The sequence below is a fragment of the Rhinatrema bivittatum genome, chromosome 3 (genome assembly GCF_901001135.1).
Source record: "Rhinatrema bivittatum chromosome 3, aRhiBiv1.1, whole genome shotgun sequence".
Taxonomy (NCBI): Eukaryota; Metazoa; Chordata; class Amphibia; order Gymnophiona; family Rhinatrematidae; genus Rhinatrema; species Rhinatrema bivittatum.
In genome coordinates this window covers 37,208,627-37,226,920 of record NC_042617.1, presented here as the reverse complement: position 1 = coordinate 37,226,920, position 18,294 = coordinate 37,208,627, and the positions used below count along the sequence as shown (strand labels likewise).

The 18,294-nt window shown below is 44.6% G+C and overlaps 2 protein-coding genes across 4 annotated transcripts in view; one reads left to right on the top strand and one right to left on the bottom strand.

Moving 5' to 3' along the window:
- The window catches only part of AIDA (axin interactor, dorsalization associated), a 140,496-nt gene extending 125,625 nt beyond the window's left edge, over positions 1 to 14,871 (bottom strand). Inside the window, exon 1 of one of the 2 annotated variants that reach the window (XM_029593139.1) lies at positions 14,462 to 14,871. In XM_029593139.1, the coding sequence (XP_029448999.1) occupies positions 14,462 to 14,568 (107 nt within the window). In that variant the 5' untranslated portion in view covers positions 14,569 to 14,871. The remainder of the gene's footprint in view (positions 1 to 14,461) is intronic. The other variant, XM_029593138.1, reaches the window with a different exon arrangement.
- Positions 14,872 to 14,962: 91 nt separating this feature from the next.
- The window catches only part of BROX (BRO1 domain and CAAX motif containing), a 158,762-nt gene continuing 155,430 nt past the window's right edge, over positions 14,963 to 18,294 (top strand). The window contains exons 1-2 of one of the 2 annotated variants that reach the window (XM_029593133.1): positions 14,963 to 15,207; positions 16,124 to 16,248. The gene's annotated coding sequence lies outside the window, so the exon portion shown is untranslated. The remainder of the gene's footprint in view (positions 15,208 to 16,123; positions 16,249 to 18,294) is intronic. The other variant, XM_029593132.1, reaches the window with a different exon arrangement.

Genomic DNA, 18,294 nt, shown 5'->3' with positions numbered 1-18,294 from the left:
TGGAGAAAAAAAAAAGCAGGCACCTGCAATTAACAAAGTTTTATTAAGGTTGGATAGAGTATGTACAATGAGTAAATTGACAGCCACTAAAACGACACAACTTGCAGAAGTTTTGCCACATCTGGAATTCTTATTTTCTTAAACAAGCTAATATATAACTACGCACTCAGGCACTCTCACCAGCACGCACCCAGACAAGGGGTAATATAATCTTATCTTCTCCCACCCAGCACCCTACACTGTTTAGCTATAAGCCGCACTGTTGATAAGACATTTATGTGTGCTTGTTTCCTTTCTCTATTGACATTGAGAGCAAAGGGTTCTACCTTGTATAAACTGAACTGACTTCTTTCACTTTCTATCTGTTGGAGTGCCTTTATACTTTGTTGTTCGGAAGTCAATAAAAAGATAATCATAAAAGGGGCAATCAACAGAGACTGCTAAGGAACCTGGAATAAGCCAAGAGGCTTACTCCACCAGGGAAACAAAAAGATGCTGGGAGGGAATGCTGCTCAAAAGGGGGAACTGAGCCTAGAGAAGGGCTGTTGTCCAAAAAGCAGTCCAGCCCCTGTGAGCCAGGAATCAAGCTGTAATAATCCACATGTCCACCATCTGCTGGAGATAAAGACTACTGGCAAGTGCAGAGTCTGAATCTCATGTTATCCAGCAATGTCACACAAGAACATGAGGTTTGCCATATTGAGTTAGGCCAAAGGTTCACCAAGCCCAGCAGTGGACAATCAGGATCTGATAGATTTCATGCTGCTAAAGCCAGGGATTGGGTGGATTTCCCCAAGTCCACCTTAATGGACTTTTCTTCCAGGAACTTGTCCAAACCTTTTTTAAAACCCAGCTACACTTGCATCTTTTACCATATCCTTTGGCAATGAATTCCAGAGTTAAATATGCGCTAAGATACATTTTAAGACATAGGAAAAATTATTACCTCACTGTGTCCCCTAGTCTTTGTACTTTTCCGAAAAGAGTAAACAAATTCACATTTTACACATTCCACTTATTTTATACCCTGCTATCAAATCTCCTCCCAGCCATCTCTTTTCCAAGCTGAAGAGCCCTACCTCTTTAGTCTGAGGTATCATGCCATCATTTTGGTCACCCTTTTCTATACCTTTTCTAATTCCACTATATCTTTTTTAAAATGTAATGACCAGAATTGCACACAATCACGGAGAAAAAGAAGCATCTTCTGTCTCCAACAGCTGGGAACTGGAATAAAACCCACTTGTCTGGAATGGTCTAGCAACATAAGGAATTATTTTGGATCCCTAGACAATATGACTATGAGCACAGCATCAGTAAATCAAAATAAAATGTCTAAAAATAAATTATGCAAGAATGGCTGAGATAAAAAAACCCAAATAATTTGATTCATCAAACAGAATTAAGTGCCTACTGGACAAAAATCCTATGATACAGAGGCGTCACCATAAACCAATAAAAAGGCAACTTTAACGTCCGATGAAGCCCACGAACTAGGACTTACTAAACAATTAAAAGTAAAAAACAATTAATAATTAATTTTAATAGTAACATCTTCAAGTGTTTTAATTTTGATCACAGGTAATTTCATACATGCAATAACACACAGAGGGTGCATTTAAGAACTTCAAATACACTTGTCTATTCTTCAAAAGCACCCACAGACACAAATTGGGGGAAAAACCTATTAGCATGCATTTAATCCATGAGGAATACAAGTAATCAAAAAAAAAAAAAAAAAAAGGTGTCAGCTCCAATTACCAATAACGGATGGCATAATAAATACTTTCTGGAAACAAATTTGAAAAAGACTTAAGAAAACCTTTTGAAAAAAAATGTAAAGAATATACAGAAATGTAAAGAGGAGTATCAGAAAACAGTTTCCTCTAGGAAACAAGTCACATTTATAATCCTTTAACCCCAAAATTATACTGTTTCATTTTGAAATGTTAGCAAGTGTCACAAAATAAATGAATCATATTCAAAAATGCTTGTGCAACAAACTGATTATTTAAGTAGGGGCCTGACGGGCCGCATGAATACTGTCAGAAGTAGTGACAGTTGTCCTTGAATGGATAAATGCTTTCCGAAAAATGTCTCCCCTGAAGCCGGTGGTAATGCCACAAACAGTGCATCTTGTCAGGACTTTCCAACAGTAGTGTCTGCAGATCTGAAAACTCAGGGTATTGACATTTTTCCTGAGGAGTAAATTAGGATACTTTTGGATAATCTTTTGTTATACAATGATTTAGCAAGAGACCTATTTTGAGCATTTCATGCTTTATTGTGCCGCATAAGAATTTTTGGTTTTGTTTAACTTTTATTTATTTGTGACACTTAATAGCATTTCAAAACAAAAAACTGGGGGTACATTATTATAACTATGATCTGTTTCCTGAGATCATTATAATAAAACTATGATCCGTTTCCTGAGATCATTTTCTGATACTTCATTTACATTTCTATGCTATCTAAAAAATATTTAATTTTTTTTTTCAAAGCTGTCCCTAAAAATGTTAAGGACTCTTTTTAAAAAGGATGTAACGCTTAGCCAGCTGAAGGATGGCCCTATAACCAAGCGTACTCATCCCAAATGCCACTGAAGCGGTCGGAAGCCGCCAGGACCTCCCACACCAAGAACACACCATGACACCGCACCTCCTTGACCTTTGTTCTGTCTTTAGGCGTGTGTGCCAAAGTTAAAGGCCCTGTGGCAGGAAAACACAGATGGCATCGGGTGATGTCAGTGCGGCTGGGTACTTAAGGCCCATCTATGATTCCTTTCAATGCCTCAGAAACAGGTCCCCTGCCTGGTGTTGCAGTGCGTGTTGCTTTCCTTGTGCCTCCTTGTCTTACTCACCTGTCTTACTGTGCCCTGCCTTGCCTGTCTGCGTATTCGTGCTATTTTCCTTACCTGCCTCTTTTGCCCGCTCCTGCCTTGTCCTATCCATCCTGCCTATTCTTGGTCCCCTTTGTCCGTCCCAGTCCTGTCTCTTGGTACTGACCTCTGCTACAGACTCAGACCATTCTCGTTTGCCGCCTGGTACCAGCCTCTGCTATGGATCCCAACTACTTTATTCGCTACCAGCCCTGACCACTGCCTGTACCTGGACTCTCTTCAACAGTTCATTTGGGGTCTCTCGCCTAAGCCCTGCCGGCCCCTAGAACCCAAGGGCTCAACTTGCGGGGGGAACAGGCTACTATAGATGAAGCTCCTGCTCTAGTTCCCACAAGGGCATGTCCACCAGCTGTCGGCGTGGGCCTGGTAGTTTCGCCTACGAGGCTGTGTCAACCATAGCCTAAGGGCTCACAACTATGTCAAAAGATTTATGCTGTTACAATTTGGGAGACCATACTTAAATGGATCTGAAAGATGTAATTGATCCAGAGGATAGCAATGGTAAATGGTCTGTGTTACAAAGCATATTTATTGCTTTTGTATACCGTCATTCTATATTCGATTACAACGAGGCATCCTAGGGGGCACTGCCGCCAGAAGAATGTTTGAATCAGAGCCTCAGGGGGCTGGACTGGCACACGCTCTGTCAAAGCAGATGGCTTGTGACGTTTATGAAGAGGCTCTTGTAGGCGCTGGGCCAATCTCTTGTGTCTGGAAACAGACCAAGTCTATTCAGACCTGTCGTCTCAGGAGTGAGAAGAGCTCATACACCCTACAACCAACACTGGATCCTCATTGGAGAACACAAGATTTAATTCAGGGATGTTGGTTCCTTGTGGCTCTTTTGGTGGCGCCAGATCCTTAGAGGACCCTCCCAATGATGCGTCAACGCGTCTTGCGTTGAGTCACGTCATGCTGGTATCGATGATCCAGCCGAGTCCGTCGGCTTACTGCGCCGACTCAACTCTATGCTTCGGCTTTGACTCATGCGTGGCATGCCCTTTATGCGCGTGGCAATTGGTGCCAGGTGACTCATCAGAGCAGCGTGACGCATCAGACAAGTGCTTTGATGGTTCCACGCCGGGCAGCGCCGTGCGCCTGACGGATGCGTCAGTGCATTTCCCGCCACTTTTTGAGCCAATGGCAGGCGTTATGGGTCAGGTTTCTTACTCCCTGGGCCTCATCGCTGTTCCAGGAGTCCCACGGAGAAGCTCTTTTTGATTTCTTGGGGCGATCCAGCCAGGGCCCCAGCGAAGAATGGGCTGACCCACATTCGGGGGTGGGGGTATAGGACCAGAGTTACCTTCTTTGAGTCTGGCGATTTTTGTGGCGCCTTGCCGCTGGGCCTGGGGAAACATGTGGCTGTAGTCCCAGCACTAGGACTGATTGCGATCTGGGCCAAGGCACACAGATAGCAATAATTGTGCCCATCTGTCACTGACATTTTGCTATGCTGGCAAAACTTGAACCCCGGTGGCTGCGGAGGCATGGTCAGAAGCAAAAGGGACAACTTTGAAGGAAAAAACCTTCAATCACTGAGGAGTCAGCGAGCTCCGCGTGCAGTGTGGAAGAAAACGGCTGAGAAGATGGTGCCGCGCGGGAAAGGATATGCAGCAAAACGCTTAGTTAAGCTCCAACCGGCCATCCTGGAAGACATCCCCTAGACAGCATGGCTAATTCAACCTGTTTATCTGCGGGAAAATGCGTTCTTCAGTAAAATTATTTAACTTCCTTTCCATGATAATATTGAATTAATCAGTTCCTTCAAATGCTTTAAAAAAAAAAAAAAAAAGAAGCCACGTTTTTAGATTTTTTTTTCTAAAAATCATAAAACCTCTGCAGCCTTACATCAACAGGTAAAGAGTTTCATAATTTAGGTCCTGCTATTGAAATGGCTCCCTCACCTCACTCAAATGTGCAGTTTGTATAGGAGGGGACATCCAGAAGGCCTTTATTTGCCAATCTTAAATTTCTCCGTGGGGTATAAAGATGTAAAGCCACTTTGAGCTATTCTGTTTTATCACTGTTAATAAATTTGTGAAACAGACAAAGAACTTTAAAATCAACTCTGTATTTTACTGGCCACCAATGCAAAGAAATTAAAATTGGTTTAATGTGATCAAACTTTCTACATCTGGTTAAGATCCTAGCTGTAACATTCTGTAGAAGCTGCAAAGGTCTTATTGTACTTGCCGGGAGGGCAAACAAAAGGGCATTACAATAACCTAAGTTACAAAATATTAGCATCTGGAGTACTGTACAAAAGTTTTCATGAATGGAGGAGAGGTTTTAAATGTTTTAATGTATGAAGTTTGATATATCCATCTCTAATTTTCAAACTAATATGTAGTCCATTTGAAAATGGAGAGGGTTATTTAATGTCTATTTAATGTCTCAATTTTTGTTTAGGTTCAGGACCAATTTCATATGAACTAATAGTTTTTGAGTTGCTGAAATATAACACTGACTAATTTCAGAGTATTTTCTATTGAGTCAATAACAGGCACCATGAATTTAATGTCATCTGCATGTAAATAATGAGTAATGTCTACTCCGGCTGGTAGTCGGCAAAGAGGTAACAAATATTAAAAAGGGTAGCAGATAAGGAAGATCCTTGTGGCACTCCTGAAATCAAACTGAATTTCTCTGATATGGAGTCACCAATTCTCACCTCAAAAGAGCGAGTCAGTAAAAGAACTAAGCATGTATTCCCATAAAAAAGGCGGGATAGGGAAGATATAGAAACATGACAGAAAGAGAATATGGCCCGTCTAATCTGCCCATTTGTCCAATTTACCTAGCCTTATAATTCACATCACTCCCTCAGATATCCCTTTTATTTATCCCTTGCTTTCTTGAATTCAGATACCATTTTTATCTCTGCCACCTCCAATGGGAAGCCATTTCATGCATTCACTACTCTCTCTGTAAAGAAATATTTCACCCATGTCTACCCCCTTTCACACTCATCCTATGAACCCTCGTTCTAAAGCCTCCTTTCCATTGAAAGAGGTTAGCCTCCTGTGGCTAGAAACCTTTGGAGATATTTAAAGCCCTTTCTAAATCTAATTGCAAAAATACTGATGTTAACACTTGTCTAGTCTCAATTAAGTACAACAAGTTCTTATCCTGAAAGAATAAGATCACAAAATTATGTTTAGTTTTTCCCTCTACTACAGATGACATCATCAAAATTAGACATAAATCTGATAAATTGGGAGTGTTTCTCTTTACTATCCGAAAGTGATATAGAATCTCTTATGGCTAAAACAAATTGTTCCTATTGGCCGCTAAAGCTGATTTCAGTCAACTCTGTAAAAATGTATTGGGAAAGATCTAGCTCCATGTATAACAAAAATAATAAATGTCTCTCTAAATGAAGGAAAAGTACCTGAAGTGCTTAAAATTGCTTCTATATCCACTGTGCAAGCAACGTTCATTTAACATTTCGAAATCTGAAAATTATTGGCTTATTTCTTCTTTGCCCTTCCTTGATAAAGTTTTGGAAAAAGCAGCTAATAAACAGAGTATCTTGAAGAAAATCATCTACTGAATTGCAACTGATGTGGGTTCAGAAAAAAAGCATTCCACTGAAACACTACTTCTCTCAATAATGGATTAACTTTGGCGAGGTTTTGATAGGGGTCAAGTTGTCGACTGGTCTTATTAGAGTTTGGCAGCCATGTTTGACAGGGTAGACCATTCTATTCTTGCATCCCGAATGGAAGAATTCGGATTATCAGGGTTAGTATTGAGTTGGTTCCTTTCCTATTTCTCCAATCACTCAATTCAAATTAAGAAAGTAAATACGTATACTAATTGGACAATACTGAAGACAGGGTGCCGCAGGAATCCTCAACATCAGCCTCATTTAACATATACATGGCTTCTCTGTGTAAATTACTGGGGAGCTGAGGGCTAAATTTTAGAATATTTGCAAATATACAATTTTTTATTCCCATCAATAATTCAATAGAGAACTCATTTAAATACTTAGAAATCTACCTATCTGTAATAAAGAAATGGTTATTCTGCAATAAACTTTTGTTGAACATATCTAAGACTGAGATTACTGTTTTATCAAGAAAAACTGATATAGACAAGTATCCCGCTTTCTTCTTGGAAGGACAAAATATTCCAATTTCGGAACACGTAAGTAACTTGGGTGTCATGTTAGGAAACTGGATATAAAAAAAACATCTCTTCCTTAGTTAAATCTGGCTTTTACAAGTTGAGAGAGTTAAGGACTAAGTGAAACCTTTACTCAAGCCAGACAATTTCAGAACAGTTCTCCAAGCAATTGTACTCGCAGGATTAAACTACTGTAACTCTTACTGGGAAGTCCAGCAAATGCTTTAAGAGCTATACAACATTTATAGAGTTTCACAGCATTAATACTAACAGGCTCATCTAAACACAACAATATAACATCAATCCTATTGGCACTACATTGACTTCCAATTAAACACCGGATAAATTACAATATACTAACTATGAGCCATAAGATATTCAATAGATAGTGAAGATACCCTATGATTAGGTGCAGCATTACATGTCTCTATCCCACAGCATTCTCTAAGATCAAATTAAAGGCTCTTGGTAGTTCCAAGTATTCTCCAAGCACATTTAGGAGAAGAAACTGCACAAAATCAGTTGCAGGCCCAATACTATGGAATAAGATGCCTGAACACCTACATTTAATAACAGACAAAATATTTAAAGTTGTTAAAAGCATAGCTTTTAAAAGTAGCATTTGAAGAAGCTATGACATAATATCTCCAGGACAGATATTTTACCTGAAGCAGCTTAGTCTAAGTTTTTTTTTTTTTCAATTATTTTATTGCTTATGTAATTTACAGCTTTTCTCAGTTTGTTTATTTTACTACAGTTTCTTGTTTTTGGAATTATTAGTTTTAATTCTCTATTTTATCAGCTTTTACTTTAGAATACTTTATTATATATTTAGGTAATGCAGTAGTGTATTGCTTATATTTTATTGCCTTGTATTGCTAAACTGCTGCTGTTAGTGTATTGCTTGTTGTTTTATTTTGATACCGTAAACTGCCCAGCATGGAACCCCAATATGGGTGGCATATAAGGACCTATAAATAAATATCGTGATGTTAATGATTGCTTTAAATTATGAATGTTTTAACTGTACACTGCTGTGAACTTTGGAACAGTGGTCGATAAATATTTTATAAATAAATCTTGCCTTTCTTCTAGAGTATACAAGTTTAGATCTTCAAGCCTTTCCCCATGTTTTAAAACAAAGATTTTAGTAGCCACCCTCCAGACGGACTCCAACCGGTTTATATCCTTTTGATGGTACGGTCTCCAGCATTGTACACAGTATTCCAAGTAAGGTATCACCAGGGACTTATACAGGGGCAATATGGCCTCCCTTTTTCTGCTGACCATTCCTTTCCCTATGCAGCAAAGTATCTTGCTGGCTTTTTTCACCACTTTATCCACCTGTTTGGCCACCTTAAGATCATCAAATACAAACACAATTACCCCTAAATCCCGCTCTTCTTTCATGCTTAGAAGAATTTCACTTCCAATACTGAACCTCTCCCTTGGGTTTTTGCAGCCTAAATGCATTACTCAGTTGTTGGTTTTTTTAGCATTAACTCTTAGGTACTTATCTGGTTAAATTCTAGCCAGATAACTGTCTGCCAAGAATTTGGCTGTATAAAGAAGGAACGTTCCAGGGGTGATCCAGAGGCGTTCTGGGGAAGAGATGAGAGTTAGCCAGATAAATCTGGTTGTCCTGTTCAGCTGTCCTAAAGTTAGCCAGATAAACTTATCTGCCTAATTAGTACTATATAAACCTATCCGGCTGCGCTGCTGTATATCTGGCTAACTAGCAGAGCCACACAGCGGCTGAATATGGACCTCTTAATTGATAAATTTACGAATTCCTTGGAGGTTTTCTTTTGGAGTCTGTTTCCAAAAATCACAGAATACATTCATCAGTGTTACAGACACTGTCACATGATTTCTTAAACATATTTTGTAAAATAAAGTTCAATATTTAAGAGTATGATGTCCAGTTATATGATCTTACTGGGTAGTTCTGGAAAGGGTTGTGGTGGGGACATAATGATAGTTGAGTTTAATTATAAAACATTCAGGAGGGGCCTATGAGTCTGAAAACTGAGGAAGCTGAAGGACCTAGAAAAGTAGTTCCCAAATCTGTTCTGGGGGACCCTCAGCCACTCATGCTTTCAGGATACTGCAATGAATAAGCTTGAGTAGGAGAAAGATACCTCCTATCAAGGTTCACTGGCCCTGTGTTGTTTCTTCAACCTTTTTGAGATCGTGGACCCTTTTCAACCTTCAAAATTTTCATGGACCCCAAGTGTTTCTTTTTCATTTTTACATGCAGTGTAATAAAGAAATGATATACACACCAGAATCATTCATATATACAACTTAAATAATGCTTATTGATATAAACAATATAATTTCAGCGCATAACAGTAAATGTGCAAAAATGTACTAATATTGAGTATCATTCAAGTACAGTCTTCTGAGGTAAAAATATCACTTCAACAACATGTAGTACTGTGATGCCAACCAGAAAACCCTGCAAAATTACAAAAAGACACTCGGAAGCCATACAGTATTAGGCCTATTCTAATGTATGTTGAGCGTGGGCTTGATCCTCAGAAAGCCATGAGTACAAGCAGTTACAATATAGTCAACTTCCCATACCAAAACACATGAACTACCACTATTCAAACAGGAGAAATCCTACCTATGAAAAAGGCAACACTAAAATATTATACCAGGCCCTAACAGCAACACACCTCCTACTAGAAAAACCAAAACAAACCAGGTTGCTATAGATCCCTATACAAACTACACACTACCTAGCAGAATACCTTATCTTGATAATACATGCAGAATACATAGAATCTCACCAAATACAGAAAAAGAAGGCAAGAAAGTACAAAAAGATACATGTGGACAAACACCAAAATGGGAACCCGCAACAAGCCCGAGTCGGAATGCAGTGCAACAATGGAAAAATAATCAAACAAGAAAATCAAGAAATATAAATCATAAAAGAAAATCCACACTTGTAATAACAGTATTTCAGAACAGATGATGAACACAATGGGCCGGATTTTAAAAAGGTTGGGCGCGCCGGGCCTATTTAAAAAAAAGGCCCGGCGATGCACGTAAAGCCCCGGGACACGTGTAAGTCCCTGGGCAGGGTCAGGCTCCCGGCACAGCGGCCATATTTGCTGCTGTGCCGGGGATCAACTTGCACCTGCCCAGAGGCAGGCGCAAAAGGTAAAACAAAATTTTTGAGGGTGGTTAGAGTAGGGCTGGGGGGGGGGGGGGGGGGGAAGGTCAGGTTAGGGGGAAGGGAACGGGGGAAGGCAGCGTGGCTCGGCGTGCACCGACCCCTGATTTTATAACTGGCGTGCGCCTGCAAGTTATAATATTGAGTGTACATGTGCTTGCTCCAGGTAGCGTGCGCACATGGACAACTTTTTTAATCTACCCCAAAATCTTTAAAGACTGGACAATTTAAAAGAATGTTTATAACACCAGCAAAATATTTTCTAACAGCAGACGCCATCAACCACCACTAAACAGTTAAAACTAATTAAGAATATACAAATTCCCCCACTCTGCATACTTTGCAATTTTCGATTGTCACTCTCAGCCCCCACTTCCCCCAAGCCCCCAGAAGTCTCATTCTCAGTCTCTTCCCCCAAGTCTTCTGGAGACGGGTTGAGAGTGAGTCCGAGGACTTGGGGGGAAAAGGAAGCCTGGGTTGAGCTCTCAATTCCCTCTCTTCCCCACCATTCCCCAGCTGTCTCACTACAAACCAGGCCTCCCCCTACCCAAATTAGCCAGTAACAGCTGCAGCAAGACCTTCTGCTCAACTGATGAGAAGATGCCGATCCTGCCTAATGTCCCAGGTGGACTAACGCTGACCCTGCTGCTGCTGCACCGCTGCCATCGATCCTCCCTAACAGCCCGGGAGGACAGGCACTGGTTCCTCTCGCTGCTGCTGTGCCATCACCACCGACCCTCCTTAACAGCCCGGGAGGACAGGCACTGGTTCCTTCTTCTGCTGCCATTTCACCAGTACCAATCCTCCTCTGTAATGGCTTAGGAGGACAGAGGCTGGGCTTTTCCTGAGCTGCTGCATCCTCTCCCCTTCTGTCCACTTGGGCCTTCTCCTGCATGAGCTGCCAGTCTCAACCCAGCACGGCAGAAGACGAGACCAAAGCAAAGTCTGGCCTTCTGCCACGCACTGTACCTGCTGCTGATGGGCATGAGAAATTTGCCCCCCCCCCCCCCCCATTGGCTCCTGCTGAGAAAAACAAATGCTGCAAAAAAAGATTGCATAGAGGACAGGGGATTCACTGAATTGCTTGAAGGTCCTGACTGCATGCCACTGTTCTCACCCCTCTTCCCAACTTGGTACTTTTTTTTTTCCCCCAAAAGAAAGCCATACCATCTCCTGCCTGCTTCCCATGGCCCCTTTCCAAATGCAGCTCCCTCCCTTGGCCGAGTACCTTCCCTTCTATCCTCTGCCCCATGTCCCCCTTCCCTGTCTCTTTCCCTTCTGCCATGGTTCATTTCTTCTACCTTTCCCGGTCGTGTCCCCCATCCTCTCCCTCCTGTCTCCCATGGCTCTTTCCCTTCTGCCCAGCTTCTCCTCACTTATTGCCACTTACTGAATACTCCCCCCCCCCTTGGTCCCCTCTTGTTCTCTGACCCATCCTCTCCCCATGGCCTCCTTTCTGTCTGCTTCCCCTTAGCCATGGCCCCTTCCTGAGTGTTACCCTCTCCCCAATTTCAACAATACCTTTCCACCTGCCCTTTGCCCCTTCACATGGTCTATAATACTCCCCCCCCTCCCCCAATAGCCCCTTCTCCAGGGCCGGCCCTCTTCCTCCATATTCCAGTGGTAAAATACAGGTACTCATAGCTACAACCTCTTCCTCCTCCTCCTCCATGTCCTGCTATTTTCACAAAGGGACTGAGCTTCTGGCTCTTCCAGGCCTCTCAATGTGGCAGGATCTGGCTCTCCGCAGCAGCCCTGCTCCTCACTCTTCCAGCGGCCCATCCTTTTCTTTGATATCAAGCACAGGAATGGGATTCTGGGCAGTAGGTGCTCCTTTTCACCGCTGGCAATTCTAATCACACTTGTCCGTGCTCCTGCTGCAGCACTTCTCCTCCATCGAAGGATCACCCCTTCTATGAGCATGGGAGAAGAACTTTAGTGGCAACAGGCTTCTAATCTAGACCTCGCCTCATGGCAGGCGCCAGCTCCCAGTGGTGCTCCTCTTCTTAATACTTCTCTTCCTGTCTTTTGCAAGATTTCCTGCTCCTCTCTGCGAGAATAGACATGGCACTCCTATCTCTGGACTCCTTGGCACACCACCTCCAGCTATCCTGTGCAGACTCCTCGCTCCTCTCTACAGCAGCAGCGCGGGACTGCAGACCACAGGCTGGGAACCACTGATCTACATTATTGCAGCCTCAGGAGCATAGGAGGCAGGAGGGGACAGAAAGAGAAGGAGCTGCTACTGATGGGGAGAATGGTGGAGAAGAGACTCCTGCTACTGGGCAGGGGACTGCGGCTGCTGCTGCAAGATAAGTAGTTGTGTTGGGGGGAGGAGAAAGAGGAAGGCCTAGAGAAATTGATGGGGATGCAGGGCAAGGAATGGGAGTAGAGAAAGAAGGGGATGCAAGATAGGAGAGGGGAGAGTGAGAGAGAGGGGTTCTCTGCTGAAGCTGCTACCAATATAAGGACAGTTGTGCCGCTGCTGAAGGAGAAAGCACTGTGTCAAGAGTAGACACTGGCAAGTGAAGAGGGGGGGTAGGGAGGGTGCACTTAATTCTGTATATCTGCCTTGGGCGCATAATAAACTGGTCCCAGCTCTGTAGCATTCTGTTGGCTTTGTTAAAAAAGAGTATATACAATACATAACCCTTTTTTGGAGTCTTAGTACTTTCAGCCCCTAAATTCACTTAGGTGCCGATGCAATAAAATTTGCGGAAAGTGGGCGCTGACTTTGCAGCGCCCACTTTCTTAGCGCACGCATGGCACCTGCAAGGGGGGGCGCCAGGTAATAAACAAGTTAGGGGGTCACGCTAGCAAGAAGGCGCTAGGGTCGCTAGCGCGACCTTAGCGCCTCCTTGCTAACGCGACCCCACGGTTACCGGAGGTCTGTCGGTTATGAATACCGATGCCGATAAACTCGGCGTCTGTTTTCATTCCTGCAGCCGGCCGGTTATGAAAACCAACGCCGAGCATATTGGCATCTGTCTTCAAAGCGGCCGGCAGGTTTTTTTTTTTTTACTTAAATACAGAAAAGCAGTGTTTTCTGCTTTTCTGTACTTTTTTCAGTGCGCTCAGCTATTAACGCCTGCTCCAGGCAGGCGTTAATATCTGAGCGATAAATGTGCGTGAGACGCACATTTATTTTTTTGCATTTGGAGTGAATGAGTAATAGCCTCATTCACATGCATTTGATGAGCGCTAACTCATCAAATGCATGTTGGATGCACATTGAATATGTGCTAATCCCCCTATTGCATTAGGAGGTGGATTAGCGCCTATTTAACCCCTGTCCGACAGCGGGTTAAACAGTGCGCTCTGCAGAGCGCACTGTATTGCATCAGTCTCTTTGTGCATCCAAACTTTCAGCAAAGTTCCTGGGGAAAAAATATTCTAACTGCATTCCGAAGCCCTTGGAGTGCATGTGGGGATCCACAGAGAACATTTTTCTTTATACTCAGCTTGAGAAGATTCCACCCCCCCTGCAGTTGGAGCCTACCCCTTCCCTCCCAACCCAAGACTATTTATTTATTTTATTTAGAGGTCTTGTATACTGTCGGTCCACGTGAAAGTCACTGGCTCACCAAGGCTCATGGCATTTAACATTCAAAAGTATTAGAGAACACCGAGTACATCAAGAACATACACCATGATTAGTTACCGGGCAATGGGTAAAAATATTCGGGTGCTAGCGTCCCTCGCACCCCTCACTTTAGTGCTTGTGCTCGCCCAGGAGCAGAAGTAATTTATAGGCACCGCCCCGCCCAAAACAGAGGGAAAAAAAAATGCCTGGGGCTCGGCCGAGATCTGAGCTCATGATCATCACATCCTGTGCTGAAGCTCCACCCAAAAACATCAAGAGGGTGTGGGTGGGAACCGGAGTGAATAACAGCCCCGAAAGAAAGCGAAAGCGGAGGACTTTCATTTAAAAGAATCCGTGGAAAACGCTTAGGCAGAGTCCACAGATACTGAACAGCCAGAGCGAGAAAACCCCGGGGACTGTGCACTTCCCACCTCAGCTCCAGCCCTGCAGCAAAGGGAGAGGAATAAACACACACACACCCCACACGTCCATTTATCCAGAGTCCCACAGCACCGCCTCGGGAAAAGGCTGACAGGAACCGTAGCCTAAAGGAAGGGGAAAAAAAAAAAATAAAGATTTACAAACGCCCGCCTCATTCACGTTCCCACAGGGAGCCCCAGCCCGGGCAGCGTCCGCCTCCCGCTGCCCATCAGGCACTTACATTTGATACTCGTCTATTGCCTCCACTAACTGTCCCCAGGAGTCAAAGTCCGTGCCTTTGCGAAAGCTGGCGTGCCATTTCTGCAACAACTTAGTCTGCTCAGTCATGGCCAGAGAAGTTGTAACAAACCGGGGGAAAAAAAAAAAAACAACAGGGGCAGACGTAAGGTATCCGTTTATGACTTCTACTCTTTTTTTTTTTTTTAAGTTAGCATCCTCCCAGTTTGTTGCCTCGTTGCTATTATTGCCGTTGTCAGAGGGAGCTGCCCGTCATGAAGGTGCCTGTAAGATATTCCTCAACCGGTTCTGCTGCTGCTGCTGCCGACCAAGCCCATTTCCATGCAACCTCCCCAACAGCCTGGGCAGGAAATCCCGCCCCTCTTTCCCTCTCAGGCCCGCCCTGCCTACGCTGCTGCGATTCAGAGAAATAGAATTAGGAGGCGGCGGCAGCCTCGCGCGCCCGCCTTTCAGTTTTTCCCCCATTGGATTCAGTCGCGCGCCCCACCCAGTTAAAGGTCCCGGTCTCTCCCTCTCTTTCTTATCCCCGCCCTTGGAAGCTGCCGCTGTATGAACCCGACGAGTGAAGGCGTCTGCGGAAGCTGCAGGCCTGTATTTCAGCTCTCCGGGTTCCTGTCTCTTTCCTCCATGGATAGCCCTGTACGCAGCTAGGGGAGGACGAGGAGCCGGAGCTGGAGACACTGCTCCTTGTGTCTTTCTCCAGCCTTGGGATAAACCAGCTTCGAAAAGGTGAAACCTGCCCATCTGTTGTGGATTTAGGAGCCAGGGTTTTGTTTTTCCCCCTTCTCTTGAACTTGACCCGGAAGTCAGGAAGGGGCCCCTGGACACTCAGGCCCCTTCTATAACACCAAAGTCCTCTGGGGGCAACCCCAAGTTGTAACCCTCGGGTCCTTCAGCCCCTGGGGCTCAGTCCTCTGGCACTGCCACAGAACTGGAGACAAAGCCCTACCGGGGAACTTGAGTCCTCGCATGAGAGAAACAGCAGGAACAGAAGCCTCTTCAGCAGGCTGGAATAGCTCCTAGCAGCAGCTGAAGCCCCACTTAATCTTTCTACTGCTGCTTACCCCAGCACTTTCATCCCGCCCCCCATATTCACACACAGACAGTACTACAGCCCCCTCCCACTCCACTCTTTTCTATTAGGGCTTTTTCTCTTCTCCCCTCCCCCCCCCCCCCCTCCCCCCTTTTTTTTTTCTTTACAGCCTCACTGGCAACACCAAAGGCATAGGAGGGGGACAATTTAAGGAAGTCCCTGAGGCCTGTTCTCTGCTGGGCCTTTCCTCACTCCCTCCCACCATTCACTGGCCTGCATTTTGTGATGGTTTTATTGCTGGCTCACTGCTTTAAGTTGATTTGTTTCCTTGCACTCCCTTCCCAGGGTTTACAGGACAGGAAATCAGCTATTTATCAGTTCCTCAGCTGAGTTGATCCACCCTTTCCCCCTACCTTTAGTTTAGTTTTGAGGAGTGGTTTTTTGCCTGTTTTGACTGGCTCAGCCTCTGAAGTAAAGAGGGTTCACGTTTGGTTCCTTAAGGATTAAATGTAACCTATTCCTTTTTTTTCCGGAGAAGTAGTAAGGTGAGGCAACCTTCCCACTTTTCCCTCCCTCTTTATTAATTTAAATTGTCCCATTTTTCTGTTCCAGTGTCCGCACAGCCAGTAGCCACAAAGAAAAGCCTGGAACAGGCCATGGTGACAGGCAAGGAGGAGAAGACTTTTCCCTACACCTAGATCCACCAAGGCCAGTGAGGCACGAGGGGAGGAACTGAGGTGGGAAGCCCCCCCTAAGGCTTGGAGGGCCTGGTGGAGAAAAAGATGGGTTGGGAGGAAGGGGCCTTACTGCCAGCAGGGGAATCCCTAACTCCACCAACCCCCCTGACCTTGACCCTTCCCATCCTGGCTTCAGTGTAAGGTAGGGTACCTGACCCCTCCCCCCCCCCATTACCTCAAAGCTTTTTCATTACAGGCACAGCAGCACCTTCCGCCACAGCTATGGGGAAGAGGAGGAAGAAGTTGAAAATCAGACTCCCTTCCGACTAGACTCCCTGGCACCTCTCACTGGGGGCATCCTCAGAGAGGGGGAAGGTGTTTCCATTGTTACACCTTTTCCCTCCCTTCCTTTACCAGAGGAAAAGAGAACCCACTAAGTGGACAAGTGATGCCATCTGGGGCACTCCTGCCCCCCCCCCCCCCCCAGCTGTGTGCAAGACCACCTAAGCAGCCATTGTGGTGGCCACGGTGCAGGCTGGAGGATCCAACCAGATAATGGATTTGTAGCTCTTGGCAGCCGGGTCCTCCAGCCTCACTCTCGAGCATGGCATCCACTGCCAGATGATGGCCTCACTTGACCCCCTCAGGTATAGCGCAGCCCTGGCCAAGCTTGTGGGGCCCGGGCAGGTTGTAGCTGTGGGGAGAATGTAGTGCAAGGCTATACTTTTTTGTCAGGTGTTCCAAGTGGTCCCTAAGGCCGTCGGAGGGTCTTGTGGTGTTTCACCAAGTGGAGTCAATCATGGGGCAGGGGGCCCAGGTGGTGGTCTCTTATGTCCACCCCATCTCACAGATGCCCTAATCAAACACCATCTTGGTGACCTGTGGGAATTTTACCACTCCTGTTGCCGCTCCCCTGCCTATCTAGGCCTCATTTTGGAGCATGGGACATGCCCTCCTACCATCTGCTGACGACAGAATAGTGCAGAGAAAAACACATATTCATCGAAAATAACACTATATATTATTTTGTTTTATGGGACCATCATATAAACTCCAACTGTTGATATCTTTTAGAGCATTAATTGTGCTCCATCTAACTCACAGGGGTACAGTTTTAATCATAGGTCCAATTTTTTAGGATTTTTTTTAAAGCATTTCAAAAAAATGTTTTAAAGAGTCCCTTAGTCATAGAAATAAGTTCATGCCCAAACGGTACCATGTCTTGCAAAGCTGCTGCTTCAGGGGCTGGAATCAAAATGTTTGAGTCCACTAATATATCTTTTCTTTTCAGTCCCATAATTATTCTTCTGTGAACACAATAAATGAAATATGCAATGTCTCAAAAATGAAAAAGAAAAAGACAGTGGCAGGCTAGGTCAACCTGGGAGCCTATGTAAGGAGACATCAGCAAGCCTGTTAATCTCTGCCTCCAGCTGCTGGTTGATGGACATAACCAATGCATTTGGACTGGTCTGGGTGGATGAAGAGGTAATTGCATTTTTGCAAGTGCCTTTACAGTCCTTGAACGCACACTCCAGATCTAAACTGACTCAACAAGGAGGAATCTGCACTGCAAAGTAAATTCTGATCCAATGCAGATGTGCTTCATACGCAATCCCAGAGCCACAGTACCTCTCTTCTTCCTTCTCCAAGGAATATACAGAGTGGCTGTGAATGGAACATGTCATTTTCTCCTGCAGGACAGCCCTACGCCATGTAGTAACTGAAAGCTTTTCTTTGCAATAGCCCAGTTCCTCCCTAACTAACAGGTCAATACAGTAAACTGCAGCCGCGGTTACCCTGCTCCTAACCCGCTTTCTACTCACTTTTCGGCCACGTTAGTCCAACCCGCGATACACTATCCCCTTTAACCCACTCTTACCGCCTCTTTAAATCACCGGGTAACCCCTTCCGCCCGCGGCATGTATATGAGATGTAAACGATCGAATTAGCTATTCCCTCCCATACAGTAACGCGTGCCCCGACTATCGCTTTTTTAACCTGCCGTTTTGCCGCGCGTTTAACCTGCTAACTTACCGCCTACCCTTAGAGGCAGGGGTAAGGGTAGGCGGCAAACTTTCCCCCAGCCCCCCTCACCTGCCCTGG